Source organism: Phascolarctos cinereus, unplaced genomic scaffold, assembly GCF_003287225.1.
Source record: "Phascolarctos cinereus isolate Bilbo 61053 unplaced genomic scaffold, phaCin_HiC Scaffold_1;HRSCAF=81, whole genome shotgun sequence".
NCBI classification, from domain to species: domain Eukaryota; kingdom Metazoa; phylum Chordata; class Mammalia; order Diprotodontia; family Phascolarctidae; genus Phascolarctos; species Phascolarctos cinereus.
Genome location: NW_027555514.1, coordinates 104880004 through 104899741, shown reverse-complemented (window position 1 = coordinate 104899741; position 19738 = coordinate 104880004). Strand labels below are relative to the sequence as shown.

Genomic DNA, 19738 nt, shown 5'->3' with positions numbered 1-19738 from the left:
CTATATGTTTAAAAGATGCTCATGTCCTCTTAAAATCAATCTTCTGATAATCATGGAGCTTGGATAGCCAATAAAAATTTAAGCAAACCCCATTCTCTGGATTTTTGCAATTAAGATAACCTTATTTTTAAAATGTTTTTCATGAGTCACTAGGAAATATTCTAATCAAAGTATCTTATTGTACTATATGTTAAAGAACATCCTTTTAAAATTATGATGTCTTATGATATCGTACAGTTTTATCATGCTTTAAGATTCATAAAAAATTTTATATACATTATCGCATTTGCTCATTTCCACCTCTCCCCTTACTCTGGAAATAGGTTACACCTGTGTTTCAAAGAGACATTTAGATCTAACTCATAGTTCACAAATATGTCAATTTCTAAAATTGTTTTGCCACCCTAATGTTATTTGCTAGAGTTTTTTTAAATTTCCATTTATTATATTTCCCTAATATCTGCTATGTATATAATCCCTATATGGTAAACATCTAATTTCTTTTACTGTTAAAGTTTCACTCTTCTCTTGCCATATCTGTGTTCTGTGCTTCCTTCTTCCCAACTACTTTTAAAAAACACTCTGATCTAATTAAAGTATATGTGTGTGTATGTATATATATTTATATGTATTTCTATCCAGTTCATTTCCCGGATCCTTTCTCTCCATCTCCAAATATTTAAACTCTGAAAGAAGAAGAGATACAGAGGGCAATTTTTACAAGAGAAGAAAAAAAAGCTATCCTTACAAAAATAAACATCAAACTGGCTTTTGAGGGAAAAAAAGCTCTCTGATTTTTTTTTTGGACTTAGAGGAAAAAAACCAAGCATATTCTGCTACTCATACATTTCATTCTTTTTCATATACAAAACTCGAAACAGAAGAGTCTGGCAAAAACAAATAGCAAAATACACTCGTTTAAATAAAAAGACAAAATAGTAGTAGATGTGGAGAGAGGTATACTCAAAAAATGTAAACCCTAATTTTAAATAGGTACCTTTTAAATACTACTTTAAAAAAACCCAGATTCCTGGTCAGAAAATTTCAAAATGAATCTGAACTACATGCAAATGTAGACACACATAATTGGGGAAATACAATATGTTTATAATACCACTTAAAATGTATACTAACTTTTCAAAAACAAAAACACAGAAGCAATCAGACACAGCTACAGGATTTTGTTCACACCTAAATACAAACCTCTACCTCCCTTTTAGTACTGAGATATCAAAGAGACTTACGCTGGGCAATTACACCCTTGATGCGGTAACCCATGATAATGGCGGCTCTCTGGACATCTATCCTGTTGATCATATCTGAAGACTTCACTGCACTGAGCCTTTCTCCATCTTGATCTTCCACAAAATAGATTAGCTGGACTGGATAGTCATCACCTTCTAACCGTGAGATATTAACAACCTGAAAGACAGCAGATAATTATTGACATTTTTAAAACTCCAATTTCAGGGTGCCGTTTCTCTATCATTAGTGAATAGTCTGTGTCATCCAGGATTTATTTTTGTACACTTTAAATTTATTTTTTGCCACCTGAGTGTCAAAATCACATTGGCACTCTTTATGGCAGGGGCAGAGTAGAACGAATGGGAAGTGACCTACAAATGTAGGCAGAAGAGTGCTGGAATTATACCCAAGGTCCATCTAATCCATTGCGTTGCCAACAGATGTCCCAAAGGGATGGTCCTTGGAAGCAAACAGCTATGAGACTCATAGAATGTTAGAGCTGGGAGGAACTTTCAAGATCCTCTATTCCTCTGGTTGAAGAAAATGAGTCCCAGAGAGTCACTTGCCTGAGTTCACACAACTAGACTCTAACCCCCATTCTTTGATTCCAAGTCTAGCGCCCTTTCAACTACGCTATGATGCCTTCTTTCATTCTTACCTGCACGGACTTTAATGAACAAGTACATGCTCACTCTTTCCATGCTATTAAAGCTTTTCATGGATTCTGACAATGTCCCCCTCTCAGCTTTGTCTTTCTTAATCTTTTGTTTTCTTTTGTTTTTCAATTAGTAAGCATTTATTTCTCTCCCTCCTATCCTACCCCCCCCATTTTAAAGAAGAACAAAACTTTTGCAACAAATATGCATATGAAACCAATTCTCCCATTGGCCATGTCCAAAAATGTATGTCTCATCTTGCATACTGAATCCATTATCTTTCTGTCAAAAGGGACACAGCATAGAACATCATTAGCCTTTGCCTTTCCAAAGAGAAGGCTCCTTATTCTTTTAGGCTACACTTATACGGCAGCGTTCTCATTGCTCTGATCCTAGTAGTTGCCTTTCTTTCTCTGTAACAGCTTTCACATTTTTGGAGGTTCAATGACCAGAACTGTTCACAAGGAGACACATACCATAGGATATATATATGTGCGTGTGTGTGTGTGTGTGTGTGTGTGTGTGTTTGTGCACCTACATATACCCACATACACATACACACATATATATGCATATATGTGCCTATCTAGCTTGACCCTATGTAAGGGTCATTGTCTTATTTTCCATTCTATTTCTCCCAACCTTCTTCATAATGATCAACACAGACCTTTCAGGCTTTAGCATCACACTGGGAACAATCTGCAATGGCTCTTGGTTCTTTCTTCTGCTTTATGACCTTCATACATAGTTTGGAATTTTAACCTTAGGTATACTTGCTCTCATTAAAACTTATCTGTCACTCTTCTAATCACAAGCACAGGTTTATTAGAAGGGGACCTCTCTACAATACCTTAGCTCTTCTTTCATTGCCCTAAAGAGTTTATTTAGTGTCACCAAACTTGGAATTTTCATTGTGGACTCACTTCTCCACATCACTTAAAAAGCTACTGTTTAATATTAATCCTATTGCAGCTAGGTGGCGCAGTAGAGTGCCAGGCCTGGAGTCAAGAAGACTCTCTCTGAATTCAGTTCTGGCCTGAGACAAGTCACTTTACCCTGGTTGCCTCAGTCTCCTCATCTGTAAAATGAGCTGGAAAAGGAAATGGCAAATCATTCCAGTATCTTAGCCAAGAAAACCCCAAATGGTGTCATGACAAGTTGGACACAACTGAAAAATGACTGAATGACAATCCTATTACCAATAGCTGGAGAGTTCTGTTCTTTATGTGTTTCTACCCAGAGAATGTCCATTTACTCCTGCCCCATATTTCCTGTCCTTACTTAAACCAACATTTCATCTACATTTTTAAAAGGTCCCCTTTTTTTCCAATGGAGAGGAAAGGAAGATAAAGATAGGGTAGCAAAAAAAAACATCATTGAGGCAAAGTGTTTTTTTGGATGTGTTTGTTTTTTGAATAACTTTAATTTTCAAAATATATTTTTAATATATGGTGGGGAAAAAGAAGAACAAAACCCTTGGAGGAATTTTTTTTTAATGCAGAAAAGAAAACCAAACAAAAGTCAGAAAGAAGGACAAAGAAGCAGGACAGCTTAGAAAGTTATAAGCTAAATTTATTATATACTTAGAAATAAAAGCCCATTATACTTACTAGAGATCTGCAATTGTACATACAATCTTCTTTTTCTTTCCTATGTATGAGGAAAAGTCCACCTTACGTAGTGATTTTTTGGTTCACAACTGAACATCTGCTTTTTTTTTCAGTTTTCAGTTTAAGAGAATGTTCTTTAATCCAATCATAACCCAATTTTGATAACATCCTTTTTTTAAAAACTTGTCAGAGATTTTCTAAAAATCAAAGTCAAAGACATACCTTGCTCCCCTTGATCACAAGCTTATAGCTATTTCTCTCTCCTGACCCCTATCTCCCCACAAAGAACTGGCTAATAGATTAGCCAGGTATGATTTCCAATTATAGAAATTATGTCGACTTTTCTCTAATGAGGTATTTTGGTTTAAATATTCAGCAATTCTATCCTTTATTGTAGACTATGCCAGTGTAAACTCACTAATCTGTAATTCTTTGAATCCCTTCTGGAACCATTCTTCTATATAAGGATAATATTTTCAATCTAATAGTCCTCCAATATGGTGCTTATTGGCAATGGCCACTTACACATTTTGGCTAAGGGCCTTCCCCCACCACTACCCCTGATTTCATTTTCAAACTACTTTCAATTTTTGGGTGGATGCCATCCAGTCCTGGAAATTTATCTATATTTACTTTATCTGGCTTACCACACCACAAGAATTGATTGTTATTTGATCTTCAGGTTGTCCATTTTCAAGTGATAATTTATACTCCCTAATAGCTTCCTCAGTGAAGACCCAGGCAGAGAATTCAATTATTTCTTTTTCATTCTTGAATACGTTCTTTGTTCCATCCAACAAAATTTCAAAATTTTTAAAGTATCCTTTTCTTATTATTTAAAAGTCCCTTTTTGTGGGATTTTGTGGTGTCTTACAAGGTTCTCATGGAAGCTTTTAAATTTAAATTTACACTTAACCTGACATACTTTGCCCCCACTGGTATAATCTTTCAACTTAGAAAAAAGATACTTTTTTTCACTGTAATAATCTCTTTGACTCTGATGTTAACCATGCAGAAGATAATTAGGAGTGCCTAAAATTCTTATCCTTAGCATATATCTTTTCTGGATTTCTAATGATATATTTTGAAATAATTTCCAGTATTCTTATGAATGATTTTCATAAACTCTTCTTTTCAATTTTTTCCTACCTAATGTCTGAATTTTAGGATCCTAGTCTATTCAATGTTCTCAGTGTGAAATTGTTGAGTTTCTGAGCTCCAAAGAGCATTGTACATCCATTCATTCTTCAAATAAATGCACTGGCTTAAAAATGGATGGTCTGGAAGCACCATAGGTAGATGAATACAGGGAATCAAAAAGACTTTCCATGGCTGTATTTTCAAAGCCAGGGGAATGCCACATTTATCCTGCAGGATAAATGAGACAAAAAAAGACCTCTTTTTTCCTTTGCCTTTAAAAAATTCAGGACTGCAGCATGGTCACTGAGTTCAAACTATACCATAATTCACATGGCTCGGGAACACAACTTCAGGAGAGCCCATATATGCCATCCATTCATTATAAAGCGAACACAAGTGAAAGACAAGAATGTGGGATGATACTATAGTAATAGCTGAGGGAACATAATTTAGGAAGTGGGGTCTAACTCTTGTCTTGTTCATACTACATCAACATTGTATTCTGTATATGGGCAAACAACCTACACACACCTCAGTGTGTTCCTGAAAGCATCATCCTATTAAATCACTGTAAATCACCTAAAATTCAGAGTGATGATCCTGCATCTGTGAAAGAAGAAACTGCATAATACATTTTAGAAAAACCTCCATTTAAAATACTTAAGGTGATTTTAAAAAAAAAGGTTTTGGCACAAAGAGAGAAGCCTCAATTATCTGAGAAATTAATTCCTCCTATCTATAGATATTACTCAAGGGATGGTTCTTACTCCATTAGTCTTCTCTGGGTTTTATCCTTTGATGAACTAAGCCTGCCTCAGAGCTTCAACCTAACTGACCACTCTAGCCTTGACCTCTCCCAGAGTTTAAGTCCCATCTTCAGATGGCTACAAGGCACATTCTTTAGGTTGAGCTGTAGTCACCTTAAACTCAATATGTCTCAAGTTCTGTAACTTCCTGATTTGTAACTTTGAGCAATACTTTTTGGGCCTCAGTTTCCTTATCTGCAAAATCTATGTGGTTAGACTACAGCATCACTAAAGTCTCCCAACCTCAACACTAAGTTACCCCTATTCCCAAAAACCACCACAACTATGACCCTCCTTTTGGAGCTATCCTTTCCTAAACTCTCCAGGAACCCTCTGTTCTCATTTTATCATTCCAGTAACCCACACTGGTCTAGCATCCCAACTCCAAAATTGTTCTCTCCTTCTCTCTCAGATCCATTCTACCACTTCCTTGAGTCAGATTGTCATTGTTTAGTCATTTTCCAGTCATGTCTGACTCTTCGTGACCCCCTTTTGGGGTTTTCTTGGCAAAGATACTAGAGTGGTTTGCATTTCCTTCTGTAGCTCATTTTACAGATAAAGAAACTGAGGCAAACAAGGTTAAGTGATTGGCCCAGAGTCACTCAGCTAGTAAAGTGTCTGAGGCCAGATTTGAACTCAGAAAGAGGAGTCTTTCTGATACCAGCCCAACACTCTACTTACTGTGCCATCTAGTGGCCCTGTATGTTAGACAGTTACAAAATAAAAAGTGATCTGTAAGATAAGGATGATTTATTAATAGTACCAATTATTCCAAGGGTATGGCATTTTAAGTCACATGTGTCCAAATTAATTCATTTTAAAAATTATTTTTATAAATTTTATAAGTTCAGAACTTAATAAGTACCAAATCAAATCAATTTGTAACTGATAAAATTGTAATGAAGTGAAAACTTCTAAATCAGACAGTGTAGGGGAGACACTTTTGGAAAGGCAGGAGTTTTTAGTTTTTCTAATTTCCTGAGGTTTTTTTCAGATTTATGACTGTCACATAAGTAACACTAATTCATAATAATTTTGTATTTCACATGTTAAAGTACATTTTTATACTTTTAAAAAAAGGTTCTTTGACAAGTAAGGTTGCCTTAAACTCAAAGTCATCTCATATTAAGAACAATACAAAACTTTTTTTGCATTTCCTTAAAAGGGCTAATACCATACAAGGCACAAAAATCAATCTCAATAAACAGCTGTCAAGATAAACTGAAACAATGACATTCTTAATTGCTATAATTTTATCCCAAACAGCAACCAGTTCAAATAAAAAAACTTCATGCCATCTCGTAATTGCAACACAACACCATATCTCAAGGCAAAATTTATTTTTTAGATTATGTAATTTCATTTCTGTCCTCTTTCCACCCCCACCCCCACTTCAATTTAAGTACCTGTACCACACTGTTTCCTGCAAAGGTGGCTCGTCTCCATACCCGCCTTCTGGTTAAAGATTCACTGAGCAACCGAGCCAGCTTCCGTTCCATTTCAGCTTGAAACACCTCATTCTGTAGCTGCCTCTCGAAGACACCCAGGAGAACTAAGGTTAAAGCAGAATCCTGTCTGTTAACCCAGAAGAAGGTAAAGTAGATGAACCACAGGAGGGAAGGAGGCGGGTAGGGCAGTCTGTGCCAGCTAACAGCCAGGAGATTTAAGTGGGAGCTAAGCACAATCTTCTGCTAGTACACTTGAATCTGGCCTTTTGTGATACAGCAGATGCTGAGCAACAAAAGAGAGAGAAAGAGAAGGACCCAGGTAGGATGCTTGGCACGCCTGGGGTTGGTCTTGCAGTGCTTTTCCTCTCCTCTGATGATGGGTCAACCTCTTCAGAAAGGCAGCCCAGGGTAACCCCTGTTGTGTGTATTTGCCTTTCCCTCGAGCAACTCATGTTCTGGGTCATGCCTATCTGCTGAACCAGAGTTGGGACACAGGCACATGAGCTGTAATTTAGATTCAGGGATGGGCACCACATCTGACTAAGTAGTCTAAGATTCCTCCCTTTTTTCTTGAGTCCATATCTGATAGGGCTACAGATGTGACACCAATATAAATTAGAGAAGAAAGAGGAAAAACATCGAGGGAACTTAGTAATGCTTATTAAGTGCCTATGTCTGAGAATAAGAGAATAGACCATATTCCTACAAATCAATAAAAAAAAATACATGGTGGGCAGAGGATAGCAAGAACCTGTTTAATATAGACTTGGTAGGCTTTCAAAATCACAAAGGCAGGGGAATAATGATGGAGGAAAGTAAATTAAGTGAAATTCTATGAGTATTTCTCTATCAGATAAAAACAAACAAGAATTTCCAGTTCTTTTTCATGAACTGGACATCATTTCAACTTCATGGTTATTGAAAAATGTTCATGGTATACGGGGTGATAACAATGGATGATGAAGAAAATGCAGAACTACTCAATTTTTATTTTTCTCCTTTTTTCTCTAACAAGAAGAATAATTTTTCAGATTGTAAAACAGAAAGATAATGGTTAACAGAAAGTATTAACATCTATATTACCCTCCTCACTCAAAAACAAGTGAAGAAATGGTAAAAAAAAAAAAAAAAGAACCTAGCTGCTGCCCTCAAGGCACTAGGCGCAGAAGAGCTACTTTAATACTCAGGCTACAGAAAAAAAAAAGTGTCCAAAATGATTTCTTAGCTACTGCCTGTTATTTCTGAAAAATAGAGGAGAAAACAGAGCCACAGGACAAGTAAAGGCTGTACCTTTTTTTTTAAAGGAAGAGAATAGAGTCTTTAATCGTGACCAGTAAGCTTGACTTCACTTTTCAGCAAAATCTTCAAATATATTATTAAAGGGTCGTTTGTGAGCACTTACAATTTTTTAGTGTTAAATTTTGCTTTTATACAGCATATGAGTTCCAATAAACTCATGATTAAACCCTCCACCAAATACAATCCCAAAAGAGAGTTAAGCAAAAGAATATAGAATAATAAAGATTGGAAAATCCTTAAGGGAGGATATGGTATACCTGGATTTCAGTAAAGCATTCAACAAAGTTTCTCATGCTATCCTTGAGGACAAGATAGAGATATGAACTACCTACATTACAGCTAGATGGATTCAAAGAGGTTCAAAGACCAAATACAAAGAATAAACATTAACAGATCATTATGAAGTCTTAATGGAATGGCTCCTAAATTTGTCTTTGGTCCTCTGCTGTTCAACCTTTTAAAATATCACATGGATAAAGCCATAGGTGACATGATTATCAAGTCTATCAGTAACACAAAAATTAGCAAAATAGAGAGCTAATATGTTGGATGACAAAGTCAGGATCGAAACGTTAGGTTGATGAACTGAACCTAATAAGAAGGCTTTAACTGTGATAAATATAATATCCTATATTTGCATTTAAAAAAAAAACAAGTACAAGATAGGCAAGACACAGCAAGACTTTGAGGAAAAAAGATATGGGACTTTTAATGGATTCAAAGCTCAAATTCGTCAATAGTGTGGTGTATCAAATAAAAGCACCATTTGAATTTTAGGCTACAGTACAAGAGGCACAGTGTCCACAATGAGAGAGACAACATTCCTACTACATTCAGACCACAGCTAGAGTACTCCATTTGATCTTGGGTACCATATTTTAGGGAGAACAAATCAGAGGGTGACCTGGATGGTGAAGTATGAAGAACATGCCAGATAAAGACTGGCAGAAAGAACTTAGGATGTTTAGCCTAGACAGGGAAAGACTAAAAAATACAGGACAGCTGACAAAAATGTCAGGTGGAAGAGAGATCAGACCACTTCTACTTGGTTTCAGAAATCAAAACTCAAAACAATAGTTGGATTTTGCAGGGACACAAATTTTAGACCACTGTAAGGTAAAAAAAAATTTTTTGTTACAATAAGAATTATCCAAAAGTACAATGGATTGTTTGAGGATGAAGTAAGTTCCCCATCCCTGGTGTCCTTCTAGCTGAGATTGGATGGCTACTCATCAGCAATGCTAAAAAAGGAGATTCCTATTTAGGGACTGTTTAGAGCAAATATCTTCTCAGGATTTAGTGGTTCTTTGTTAACTAATTTATTTGGACTCTTGCAAACCAATCTGAGAAGCAAGCAGTCATCTTCAATTCATGGCTGTTAGAGGAGGTTCTATTTAACAAGACAAACAGACTGCCCATCTTTTCCCCACAACTATTTACTGTGATGTCTGTTTGATCCACTGCCAGTTGGCATACAACTGAAGGTTAACTTTTATTAAAGTGTCTTAACCCTTTGTTCATTGTCTGACTCAAGCCAGGAAGCCTCTTATCTGCTGTTTATTATACTGACTGCTGGAGTCCTCAGGACTGGTGAGAAATATATACTTGTAAGGCAATAAATCTACACGCATGCTCCAAGAACCACTCTGAATGTGTTTTATGGATACACTTAAGTCATGCCCCCCCCCAACTTTTTTCTGGACCAGATCTGTTAATGCATTGATATGATATAAAGAACTCCCATCAAGGAAACTCTCTCAACCAATGCAGGTCAACATTGATCAGCATCTTTAAGCAATCACTCAGAGGAGTGAAGAAATTCATGCAGCAACACCCAGTTTGTATGTATCCAAAGAAGTTTTTTCTGTCTCAGAGGCTTGCTCTTTATTTATTATGCCACGCAGTTTCTAAAAAATTCTTCTCAAGAAAAAAAAGTAGAGAAAACCAATTCATAGGCATCTTTATCTTCAACTGATTTGGGCCCACAAAATTAATATCTCCCGATAAATCCTGCCCCTGATTTTTTAGTAAATAAATAATCTCAGAGTCCTCAAAGTTATCATGAAAGCTATGCATACCTGTTCTTACCCAAGATGACTTCATCAGCTGAGATAAATTGAGTTGTGGATATTGGAAGGCTGCAAAAAAAAAAAGAGAGAGAGAGAGTTGGAAGGGAAGAATATCTGAGAGAGAAGAGAGAGAGAGAGAGAGAGAGAGAGAGAGAGAAGAGGAGAGTGTGTGTGTGTGTGTGTGTGTGTGTGTGTGTGTGTGTGTGTGTGTGTGTGTTTGCAGCAGCCAGGAAGGCAGGAAGGACAGAATACTGCTTAAAAGTCACAACATATCTCAACTATATGTTCTTTTTCCTTATCTTCAAAATGCTAGGACAAAAGGATGGCTTGGTGTACTCATAGACTGTAAACAAATTCAGAGCACAAGAGCTTCAAGGAAAAAGTATATCTTCTATGATTGAGGGGAAGGGTAAGCAGGGAAGTAGGAAGATATTCAAAGGATCAGAGATTTGGAGGCGAAAGGGACTCTGGAGGCCATCATCTGACCTTCCCTCACTTTGCAGATAAGGAAACTGAGCTTATTAGAGGCTGTGTCCTCTCTAAGGTCACAGGGATAGTAACTTCCAGAGGAAGGATTTGAATCCACTTCCTATGACTCCAAAGCCAGAGATCCTTCCATACTGCCTCTCAATTCAAATGTGCCAAGAAATGTCCCTGATAACAATTTTTCTTCTAAAAAAGTAAGGCAAACAGGACAATGAATAGACTCCAAACAATGCCATACAAAGAATGTTTGAAATAATTGGGGATATTTAGATGGGAGAAAAGGAAAACTTAGGGAAAAAAAACACAACTGCTCTCTTCAAACATTTTAAAGAGTTCTTTAGCTTGGCCCTGAAAGGCAAAACAAGGAACAATGGACAGAAAATACAAAGAGGATCAATAGTTTGATGGAATGGGCAACTTCAGGGAACAATAAAAAACTCAAACTTCTGTAGCACTCTGGTTTATGATGCTGCATGTACATATGATCATCTTAGCTGAATCTCATAGCAATCCTGTAAAGTAAGCAGTACAAATGCTATCCCTGTTTTACAGACAAGTTTGCTGAAGCTCCACAGGATTTGCCCAAAGTAACACTGCTTGTAAACATCAAAGCTGAGATTAAAACTCAGGTCTCCTGAGTTCAAGCCCAAGGGCACTTTACACCAGAGTGTGTAACAGAATGTAAGTCCCTGACACTAGAGATCCCCAAGCAGAGGCAGGAGGAGCACTTTGGTGAGATGATACAATTTGAACTACAACATCTCTGAGGTATCAGGCAATTTTGCAGTTCTAATTCTATAAACTCCCTTTTGCATAGCTCCAAATATAAATCAGGATAAAATTTTCTCAGCTCACATTATTCTTAAAGATTAGAAATTTTTTATATGTTAAAATTCAATTGTTTGGGTTCTTTTTAAACTCCTGGCATGATTAAGAATATATGAAGTTTAACTTCAGGAAAATGAGAAGCATAAATTTCCATCCAGCTAGCCTATTTACTTTCAGGGATAACTTGTACAGACCCTCTATCTTTACCATACGTAAGTTAGAAAGATAAACCAAGTCCCCTCCCCGCCCCCAAAAGTCTATCATCCTTCAGAGGAATGGTTCTCAAACTTTTTATGGCCATGGAAACCTTCTTTCTTGTTTTCCATGACCTGGAATTCTAGCCCTTATGTAGGCATGGAATAGGCATGGAGGTGATGAAACATGGAGGTGATAGCTAGGTGGTACAATAGATAGAGCATAGGGCTCAGAGTCTGGAAGACCTGAATTCAAATCTGGCCATGGACACTGACTAGCTGGGTGATTCTGAGCCAGTCACTTAACTCTATTTGCCTCAGTTTTCTCATCTGTAAAATGAATTGGAGGAAATGGCAAATCACGCCAGTATATTTGCCAAGAAAACCCCAAATGGGCTCATGAAGAGTCAGACACAACTGAAAAACAATTAAACCACAACAAAAACAATGAAATAAACCCAAACTAAACACAGTCACCATCAGCTGTGGTGCCAGAGAACTAGCACAGATCTTAGAATCAAAAGACTAGAGTTCTCTGTCCTTGCTTTGACTCTTGCTAAGTGGGAGACCCTGGACAAATCAAATGACCTCACTCTGAGTTTCAGTTTCCTTATCTACAAAACAGGAGTGATAACGTTTGAAGGTCCTTTTTCAGAGGGCTATGAGAAACATGCTTTGTAAACAATAAAGTACTATCTAAATGTGAACTATTATTACTATTATTTCACTTTCTCCTAGGAATCATATAGTACTGACAGTAGACATTAAAGATCGATTATCTAGCCTAAAGATTCTTAATCCAGTGTCCATGAACTGTTTGGCCTTTTTTTTTTGATAACTAGTTTTCTTTTTAAACCTACATATTTCATTTTATGCATTTAAAAACATAATTGGAGAAAGGGATCCATGACACACAAAAAAGATTAAGAATCTCTATTCCAGGCCAATCCTTTCATTCTACTGATGAAGAAAAGGTCCTAGAGGGGTACAAATGTTACACAGCTACTTAGTAGAAATCTAGGAAAAGAACACAGGTTTTCTGATTCCCAGAGTCCAGGCTTTCTTTTGTTGATACATTGCCTATCTCTTTGCTCATCATCCATCTCAATGGAGGACTTCTTAATGGAGAGAAAAACCCTACGTCCTAGGAAAAACAGTTTAAAAGTCAATGTTCTGAACCTTTAAGGGCATATCATACTCACGTTCAGCAATCTGCAGCACAGGATAGCCCAAATAGAAACTGAATTCCACCACACTCAAGTTCCTAAGAACCTCACTGACTTCTGATCCATTCAAGAACCCTTTCTTGCTTTTAACAGCAAAGATAATATTCACTGGTCCCTGGCGAGGAGCTGTCCATGATGTCCCCAGAGTTATATTCAGTATCTGAAAGAGGAAAGCAAAAACTAAATTTTTTGTTGTTATGGGTTTTTAAGGGGAAAGTGGAGTTTAATAAGACAGAGATTGACTTTATTAAAGAGCTGTCTACTTTTTTAAAAACAGCTAGCATTTATATATTACTTTAAGGTTTGTAAAGCATTTTAAATAAGTTGTCTCTTTCGGTTGGCGGAGGTGGGAGGGAGGGGTACTGGTACAGGAGCTACAATCATTTCACTACATCTTGATGAACTAACAATGCAGACATTCCCTAACCATCTCCTGGCCTGGCAGTGGAAAGTTAGGAGAAATAAAATATAACAAACTATGTTAAGTGAATAGACTCATTCACTGATGGAACAACTATTTGTTGTCCTTGGATAAGAGACACCTGCAGTCTTTTCTAAATGGTTATCTCAACCCTTCAGTTTTGTCTAAAAGGACTTCTTTTACAATTGTAAAAGTCTTTAGTCACCTCCCCTTGAATAGGGAATGTCTTCTAATTCAGAAAACAAACCACACCATTTGAACAGCAAATATTCCCCCAGGACCTCCACCTCCTTTCTCCCTTGAATGATTTCCCCTTTCTTTAACCCTCCCCTACTATGAAAGGTGTTACTTATATATCCTAAGTTGCCCCAGAATGCTGCTAATTGGCTATATATTCCAGGCAAGTTTTATTTCCTGAAAAGTTATATAACTAAATCTGTACCCTAGGAAGGTGGAGCTGCTACCAAGCAGTTCCTGAGCATGCTGACACATTTCTTTGTTTTCATTTTGGTCTCCCATCTTTCACCAAGGATCTAGGTGGCACAGTGAGTCGAGAATTATATTTGGAGTCAGGAAGACAACTTCCGGAGTTCAAATCTGGCCTCAGGCACTTCCTAGCTGTGTGACAGGCAAGTCGCTTAACTCTATTTGCCTCAGTTTCCCCAGCTGTAAAATGACTGGAGAAGAAAATGGCAAACCACTCTAGTATCTTTGCCAAGAAAACCTCAAAATGGGATCATGAGTACACAACTAAAAAATGACTCAACAACAAATCTTTGACCCATAGTGATCAGAGCCCTGCCAATAGGCACGACTAGCCCAAGAGGACCCATTACTCTTAGTGGAGAGGATTCCCTGACAGGCCCTCACTATACTCCCGTAGCTCTTCTGCTATTCAGTTATTTCAGTTGTGTCTAACTCTTCATGATCCCATTTGGGGTTTTCTTGGCAAAGATACTGGAATGGTTTGCCATTTCCTTCTACAGCTCATTTTACAGATAAGGAAACAGACAAACAGGGTTAAGTGACTTGCTGAGGGTCATACAGCTAATATCTGAGGCTGGATTTGAACTCAGGTCCTTCTGACTCCAGGGCCAGTGTTCTATCTACTACATCACCTAATCACACAGCTAGTAAATGTCTAAGGCCAAATTTGAACTCAGGTCTTCCTGACTCCAAGGCCAGAGCTCTATCCACTGCACCACCTAGCTGCCCACACCCCAGTAACCAGGTGTTATTATTATTCCCATTATACAGATAAGGAAACTGAGGCTGGGAGGAGCTGTGGCTTGCCAGGGTCACATAGATATTAAGTATGAGATAGAATTTGAACTCGGGTCCTCCAGACTCCAAGTCCAGCAATCTATTCCCTGAACCACCTAGTTGTCAATGTATCTTTGAGCTTTCAATATGAGTTATTAGAATCATATTGAGAATGTATCATCATCCTTAGCTACTGGGGATCTCTTTCTCTCTCTCTCCTTCCCCACACACACACACCCATTCACCCTCCCAAAGCAGGGGAAAACCCAGAAGCATCAGTCATTTCCTTGCTTTGTGGCTAAAGCTGCTTTTTCTTTTTTTTTCAAACCTGCCACTGACTCAGATTTACAGGCAGTCTTTAGCTTTTACTCCAGACCAGCTGCCCCAACCCTGACTTCTACACATTAGGCTGGTCTTTTGCAGCAGTCCACAGATCTGTCCCACTGTTAAAAGATGCTTTTCAGAACAATTCTAAAATGCTTCCTTTGCCCTCTCCTCTCATGGGTATCCCATTTCATTTCCCCACAAAAGAGCTTGTGACCATCCATTCAATTCAATTCAACAAGCAGGTACTCTATGCCAGGCTGGTTATGATGGTTACGAGAGATACAAAGACAAAAACGAAATTAATCACTGTGGTCAAAGAACTTACATTCTATATCTGTAATCCCTTCTCTTTTTAAAAAAAAATCACTATTACTTCCCAATAACTCAGAATAAGTAATAATAATAATTGCTAGCACGTATATAGCACCTTAAGGTTTGCAAAGGGCTATACATGTTATCTTCTTTGATTCTTACAACAACCCTGGGAGGTGGATGCTATTATTATTATCCCTATTTTACAGCTGAGGAAAGTGAGGCAGGCATTGATTAAATGACTTGCCCAGGGTCACATAGCTAGTAAACATCTGAATCCAGATTTGAACTCAGCTCTTCCTGCCTCCAGAATCAATGCTTATCCCCACTGTACCACATTTGGTCCTCTATGAAATGAATGAACAAGGAATTCATTACACTTATTATGTGTTAAGCATACAGGCTTTTAAGGTGGAAGGGACCTCAAAGGTCATCTAGTCCAATACCTTCATTTTACAGATGAGGAAACTGAAGTCCAGGGAAGTTAAGTGACTTGCTCAAAATAACATAGATAGTAAATATGTAAGATGGGATTTGAACCTTCCCCCTTTTAGCATATGTATGCATGGAAGGATCTTTTTGGAGAAGAGCTTTTAAAGCTACATTTTGCTTTATAGGATCAAATATTTGTGGGGTTTTTGTTTGTAATCAACAAAAAGTAGAATCTTGTATTTTATCATTCATCCTTTCTGCCTGCCCAAGACACTAGATTTCTGGTTTAATAATCATTGTTTCAATGCTTACAGAAACGAATCCAAGTTAGGACCCAATCTCTAGGCAGTTTTCAGGAGGACTCCATAAAGACAACTCAAAAACCTAGATGCAGCATCAGCAAAAAGCTCACTTCTCATCAACCACAGAGGAAACCGGACATTACCACTAATTTATTACTTCCTCTGACCTGAACCCTCCCTGCCATCCTTCCCGAGAAGAAAAGCTGTTCTTGATTCATCATTTGTCTACTTGGTCGATCACTGCAGAAATAGAATCTGGTGGCTGCTTGGCAGCCCAATCTAACAGATAAAAAATGATGGCTGTGGGCTGGGCTTCCCTGACAATGAATTGATACACTGCTTTGTCTTCCTCGGGTTTACTGCCAGGTCTCAGCACCCCATTGATTCTGCAAAGTGGCCCACAATCAAACACATGACTTCTTCTGTGTGTACTTCAAGGGGTTCTGTCATCAGCAAACAGCAGCTTCTGGATGAATGAATCTCTGGGTGGCTCAATTACATTAAGTTCACTTGTAGTGTAACATCAGAGAAGATTAGAACAACCCATGATCATTTTCTCTACATGATTTTATTCACCCATTAGACTTATGAATGTTTTTAGTAAATAACCACCTGGTTATTAGAAGCCTGTGTGACTACTACCTAATGCGGTTTCCTAAGTATTTCTAAAAGCCACAAGTAGATAACATCAGAGCAGTCCACAAAATCAGCATAAACCAGAGCCCCTTTGTAACTCCCTTTCCCTTTTGAGATAGGGGACATTTACATGCCAAACAGGACCAAAAGGGTGGAGCTACGCACTCAACACTTCTACTTTGGGTTCATAGAGGTACAAAAAGATAGCAGAGGGCACAGAACATTGGCCTCAGAGTCAGGAAGACAAGTCTAAATCCTGTTTCAAAATGTAGGTTCTGTCAAAATGAGTGAGCAAGTCACTTAACTTCTTAACCCACTTAACCTACAACTTCACTTCAATTTTTCCATCTGGAAAATGGGGATAATGATAGCACTTTATCTCACAAGGTTATTGTGAAAATTAAATTAGATGATCTATGTAAACTACCCTAAATGCAAAACCTTAAAATGCTATATAAATACCAGCTATTATTATACAGTCAAGGACAAAAGGGGAATAGAACTCTCTTTATCCCCTGTGTGTAAATTTGCTTCCCTATATAAGTTTGCACTAACCTGACCTCCAATCCACAAGTTATTTTTTACAAGACAGGTATAAGAAAACTGTGACAGTTAACATTCAATAGCCTAGATACATAAATTCATATTGATCATGTTTCCTAGCAACATTTCTTTTAATACATTTGTGATTCCTGAGGATTCTGAGGTCCCAGAATAAAAAAAGAAAAAATTACCTTTCATCCCCACTATCTATATAAATAGATACTATAGATGGCCAGGAGGAGACTGAGCCCATCGTCCACTTGAGCCAGGATCTCAGGCTCCAGTTCTCTTGACCTGGTACCTCATTCAACCTGCAGAGGTCACACAGAGTTAATGCAGTACCACTGAGACTGGAGGCCAAGGTCTTGACTTAGCTGAGTGGAATACTGGTTGAACAGTCAGCCTGGGTCAGGGTCAGTCCCCTTGAAGGGTCAGAACTCCTTGCCCAGGGGACAGATCAAACCGTGACCCAGCTGGGAAATGATTTTACAAGAGTTCGTTAAGTAAACCTTCAGAATTTCGGACTAGGGGCTGGAGTATTACTTCTCCTGAGGTGAGGGACTCACCTGCACCGTGAAGTTGTATGTCCCCTGATGTTTTCTTACTTCAGTGAATGCTGTCATGAGGCCTTTCTCAAGGCGCTGAGTGAAATTGCAGAAGCCAGTGTCCACACTCTGAGGCACAAACTGAAGCACTAGAAAGAAGAAAGGTGATTCTTCATCAGAATCATAGCTTACATGCAGACAGGGATGAAGACAGGCTCTTGAGGATGGGACTCTGATGTATTCTTTTCTGGGTCCTCCCTGCATCAAACACAGGATCTGGACATATAACCTCACGCTAGCTTTTCTGCTTCACCTGATATTATTCCCCTCCACAAACTGTTTCAGCCAAACTTAACCCAAAACATTCACTGCATTTTCTTCAAAGCTTCTGCTAATACATCTACAATGTTCTCCCTCCCCCTTCTAAGTCCTACCCATCCTTTAAAGCTCAATTCAAATGCCACCCCCTTAATGAAGCTGTCCCAGACATCCCTCAATTGAGAACCACCTTCATGCTCAACCTTTCACAAAGTACTTTTTTTTTTGGTGGCACAGTTCAGCCATGTCCAATTCTTTGTGACCCCATATAGGGATTTTCATGGCAAAGATACTGGGGCAGTTAGCCATTTTCTTCTCCACTCATTTTACAGATGGGGTTAAGTGACTTGCCCAGGGTCACACATCTATTAACTGTCTGAGGTCAGATTTGAACTCAGGAAGAGGAGTCTTCCTGACTCCAGGTCAGACATTCTATCCACTGTGCCACCTAGCTGACTGCCTGAAATTTAAACTTATGCTAATACTTAGCAACTATTTGGATGTCAAAACAAAACCATACCTAAGAGGTGAGTTTCATACACAACTTGAAAAAAAATTACATTACATTACATGTTTTACCAGTTCTATTTTACTAGTCAAATAAGGACCATGGCAATTCTTTAGCTAAAGTAAGCACTCACCTCAGAATTGACTAGGTGGAGAACACTTGCTTCAAGTTTTTAAGTGTCTTTTTTGCTCTGTCAGAAGTCATGTACAAGTGCTTCTAGTTAGATGATTTTTTTGGGTGGGGCTAGGCAATGGGGTTAAGTGACTTGCCCAGGGTCACACAGCTAGTAAGTGTCAAGTGTCTGAGGCAGGATTTGAACTCAGGTCCTCCTTACTCCAGGGCTGGTGCTCTATCCGTCGCACCACCTAGCTGCCCCCTAGTTAGATAATTTCCTCAACTGCCTCATGCCTTTCACCTGCAGATCTATGGCAGTGCATCACACTGGTGATGAAGTCTAGAAGAGGTTCTGGAATGTAGAATTTGCCATTCTATCTACTGCCATAGTAATTAAGACATTCTACACCTATATTTATTATTAATCTATTTCTTCTATATAACCTTTTTTTGATGGTAAGAAATCTGAGCAGCCACACATCTATCAAATCTTTGTTTTGTACCTGTCCTACATTATATTGTACTTTTAGGTATCTATAAATATGTCTCATCCTCCCACTAGCCCGGAAGCTCTATGAGGGCAGGGGCTATGTCTTATACAAACTGGGATATCTCTCCCAGTACCTAGCACTTATGCTTTGTATATCACAGGCACTTAATCATATGCTAAATAAATGACTACTGGAACAGTCTGTATCTGCATATACTTATGTTTGTTGAGTGGAACTCAAAGTTTTTTTTTTGGTTGGACAATGGGATTAAGTGACTTGCCCAGGGTCACACAGCTAGCAAATTATGTGTCTGAGGCCGGATTTGAACTCAGGTCTTCCTGAATCCAGGGCCGGTGCTCTATCCACTGTGACACCTAGCACCCCCGAGTGAAACTCAAAGAAATCTGACCTCTCAGTTATAACTTTTTCCCATCAGAATAGATGGAAATTATGCTTATGAGAGATACCCAATCTAAAACATTTTTCCATGGGTAAAAGCAAAACTGCTTCAAATAATTG

General features: G+C 38.2%; 1 protein-coding gene across 1 annotated transcript in view; it reads right to left on the bottom strand.

Annotated features, from left to right (window-relative positions):
- KIAA1549 (KIAA1549 ortholog) overlaps positions 1-19738 on the bottom strand; it is a 145474-nt gene that overhangs the window by 71917 nt on the left and 53819 nt on the right. Inside the window, 5 exon segments of the mRNA XM_078153476.1 lie at positions 1245-1422; positions 6864-7009; positions 10283-10342; positions 12984-13167; positions 17810-17937. Of these exon segments, the coding sequence (XP_078009602.1) occupies positions 1245-1422; positions 6864-7009; positions 10283-10342; positions 12984-13167; positions 17810-17937 (696 nt within the window).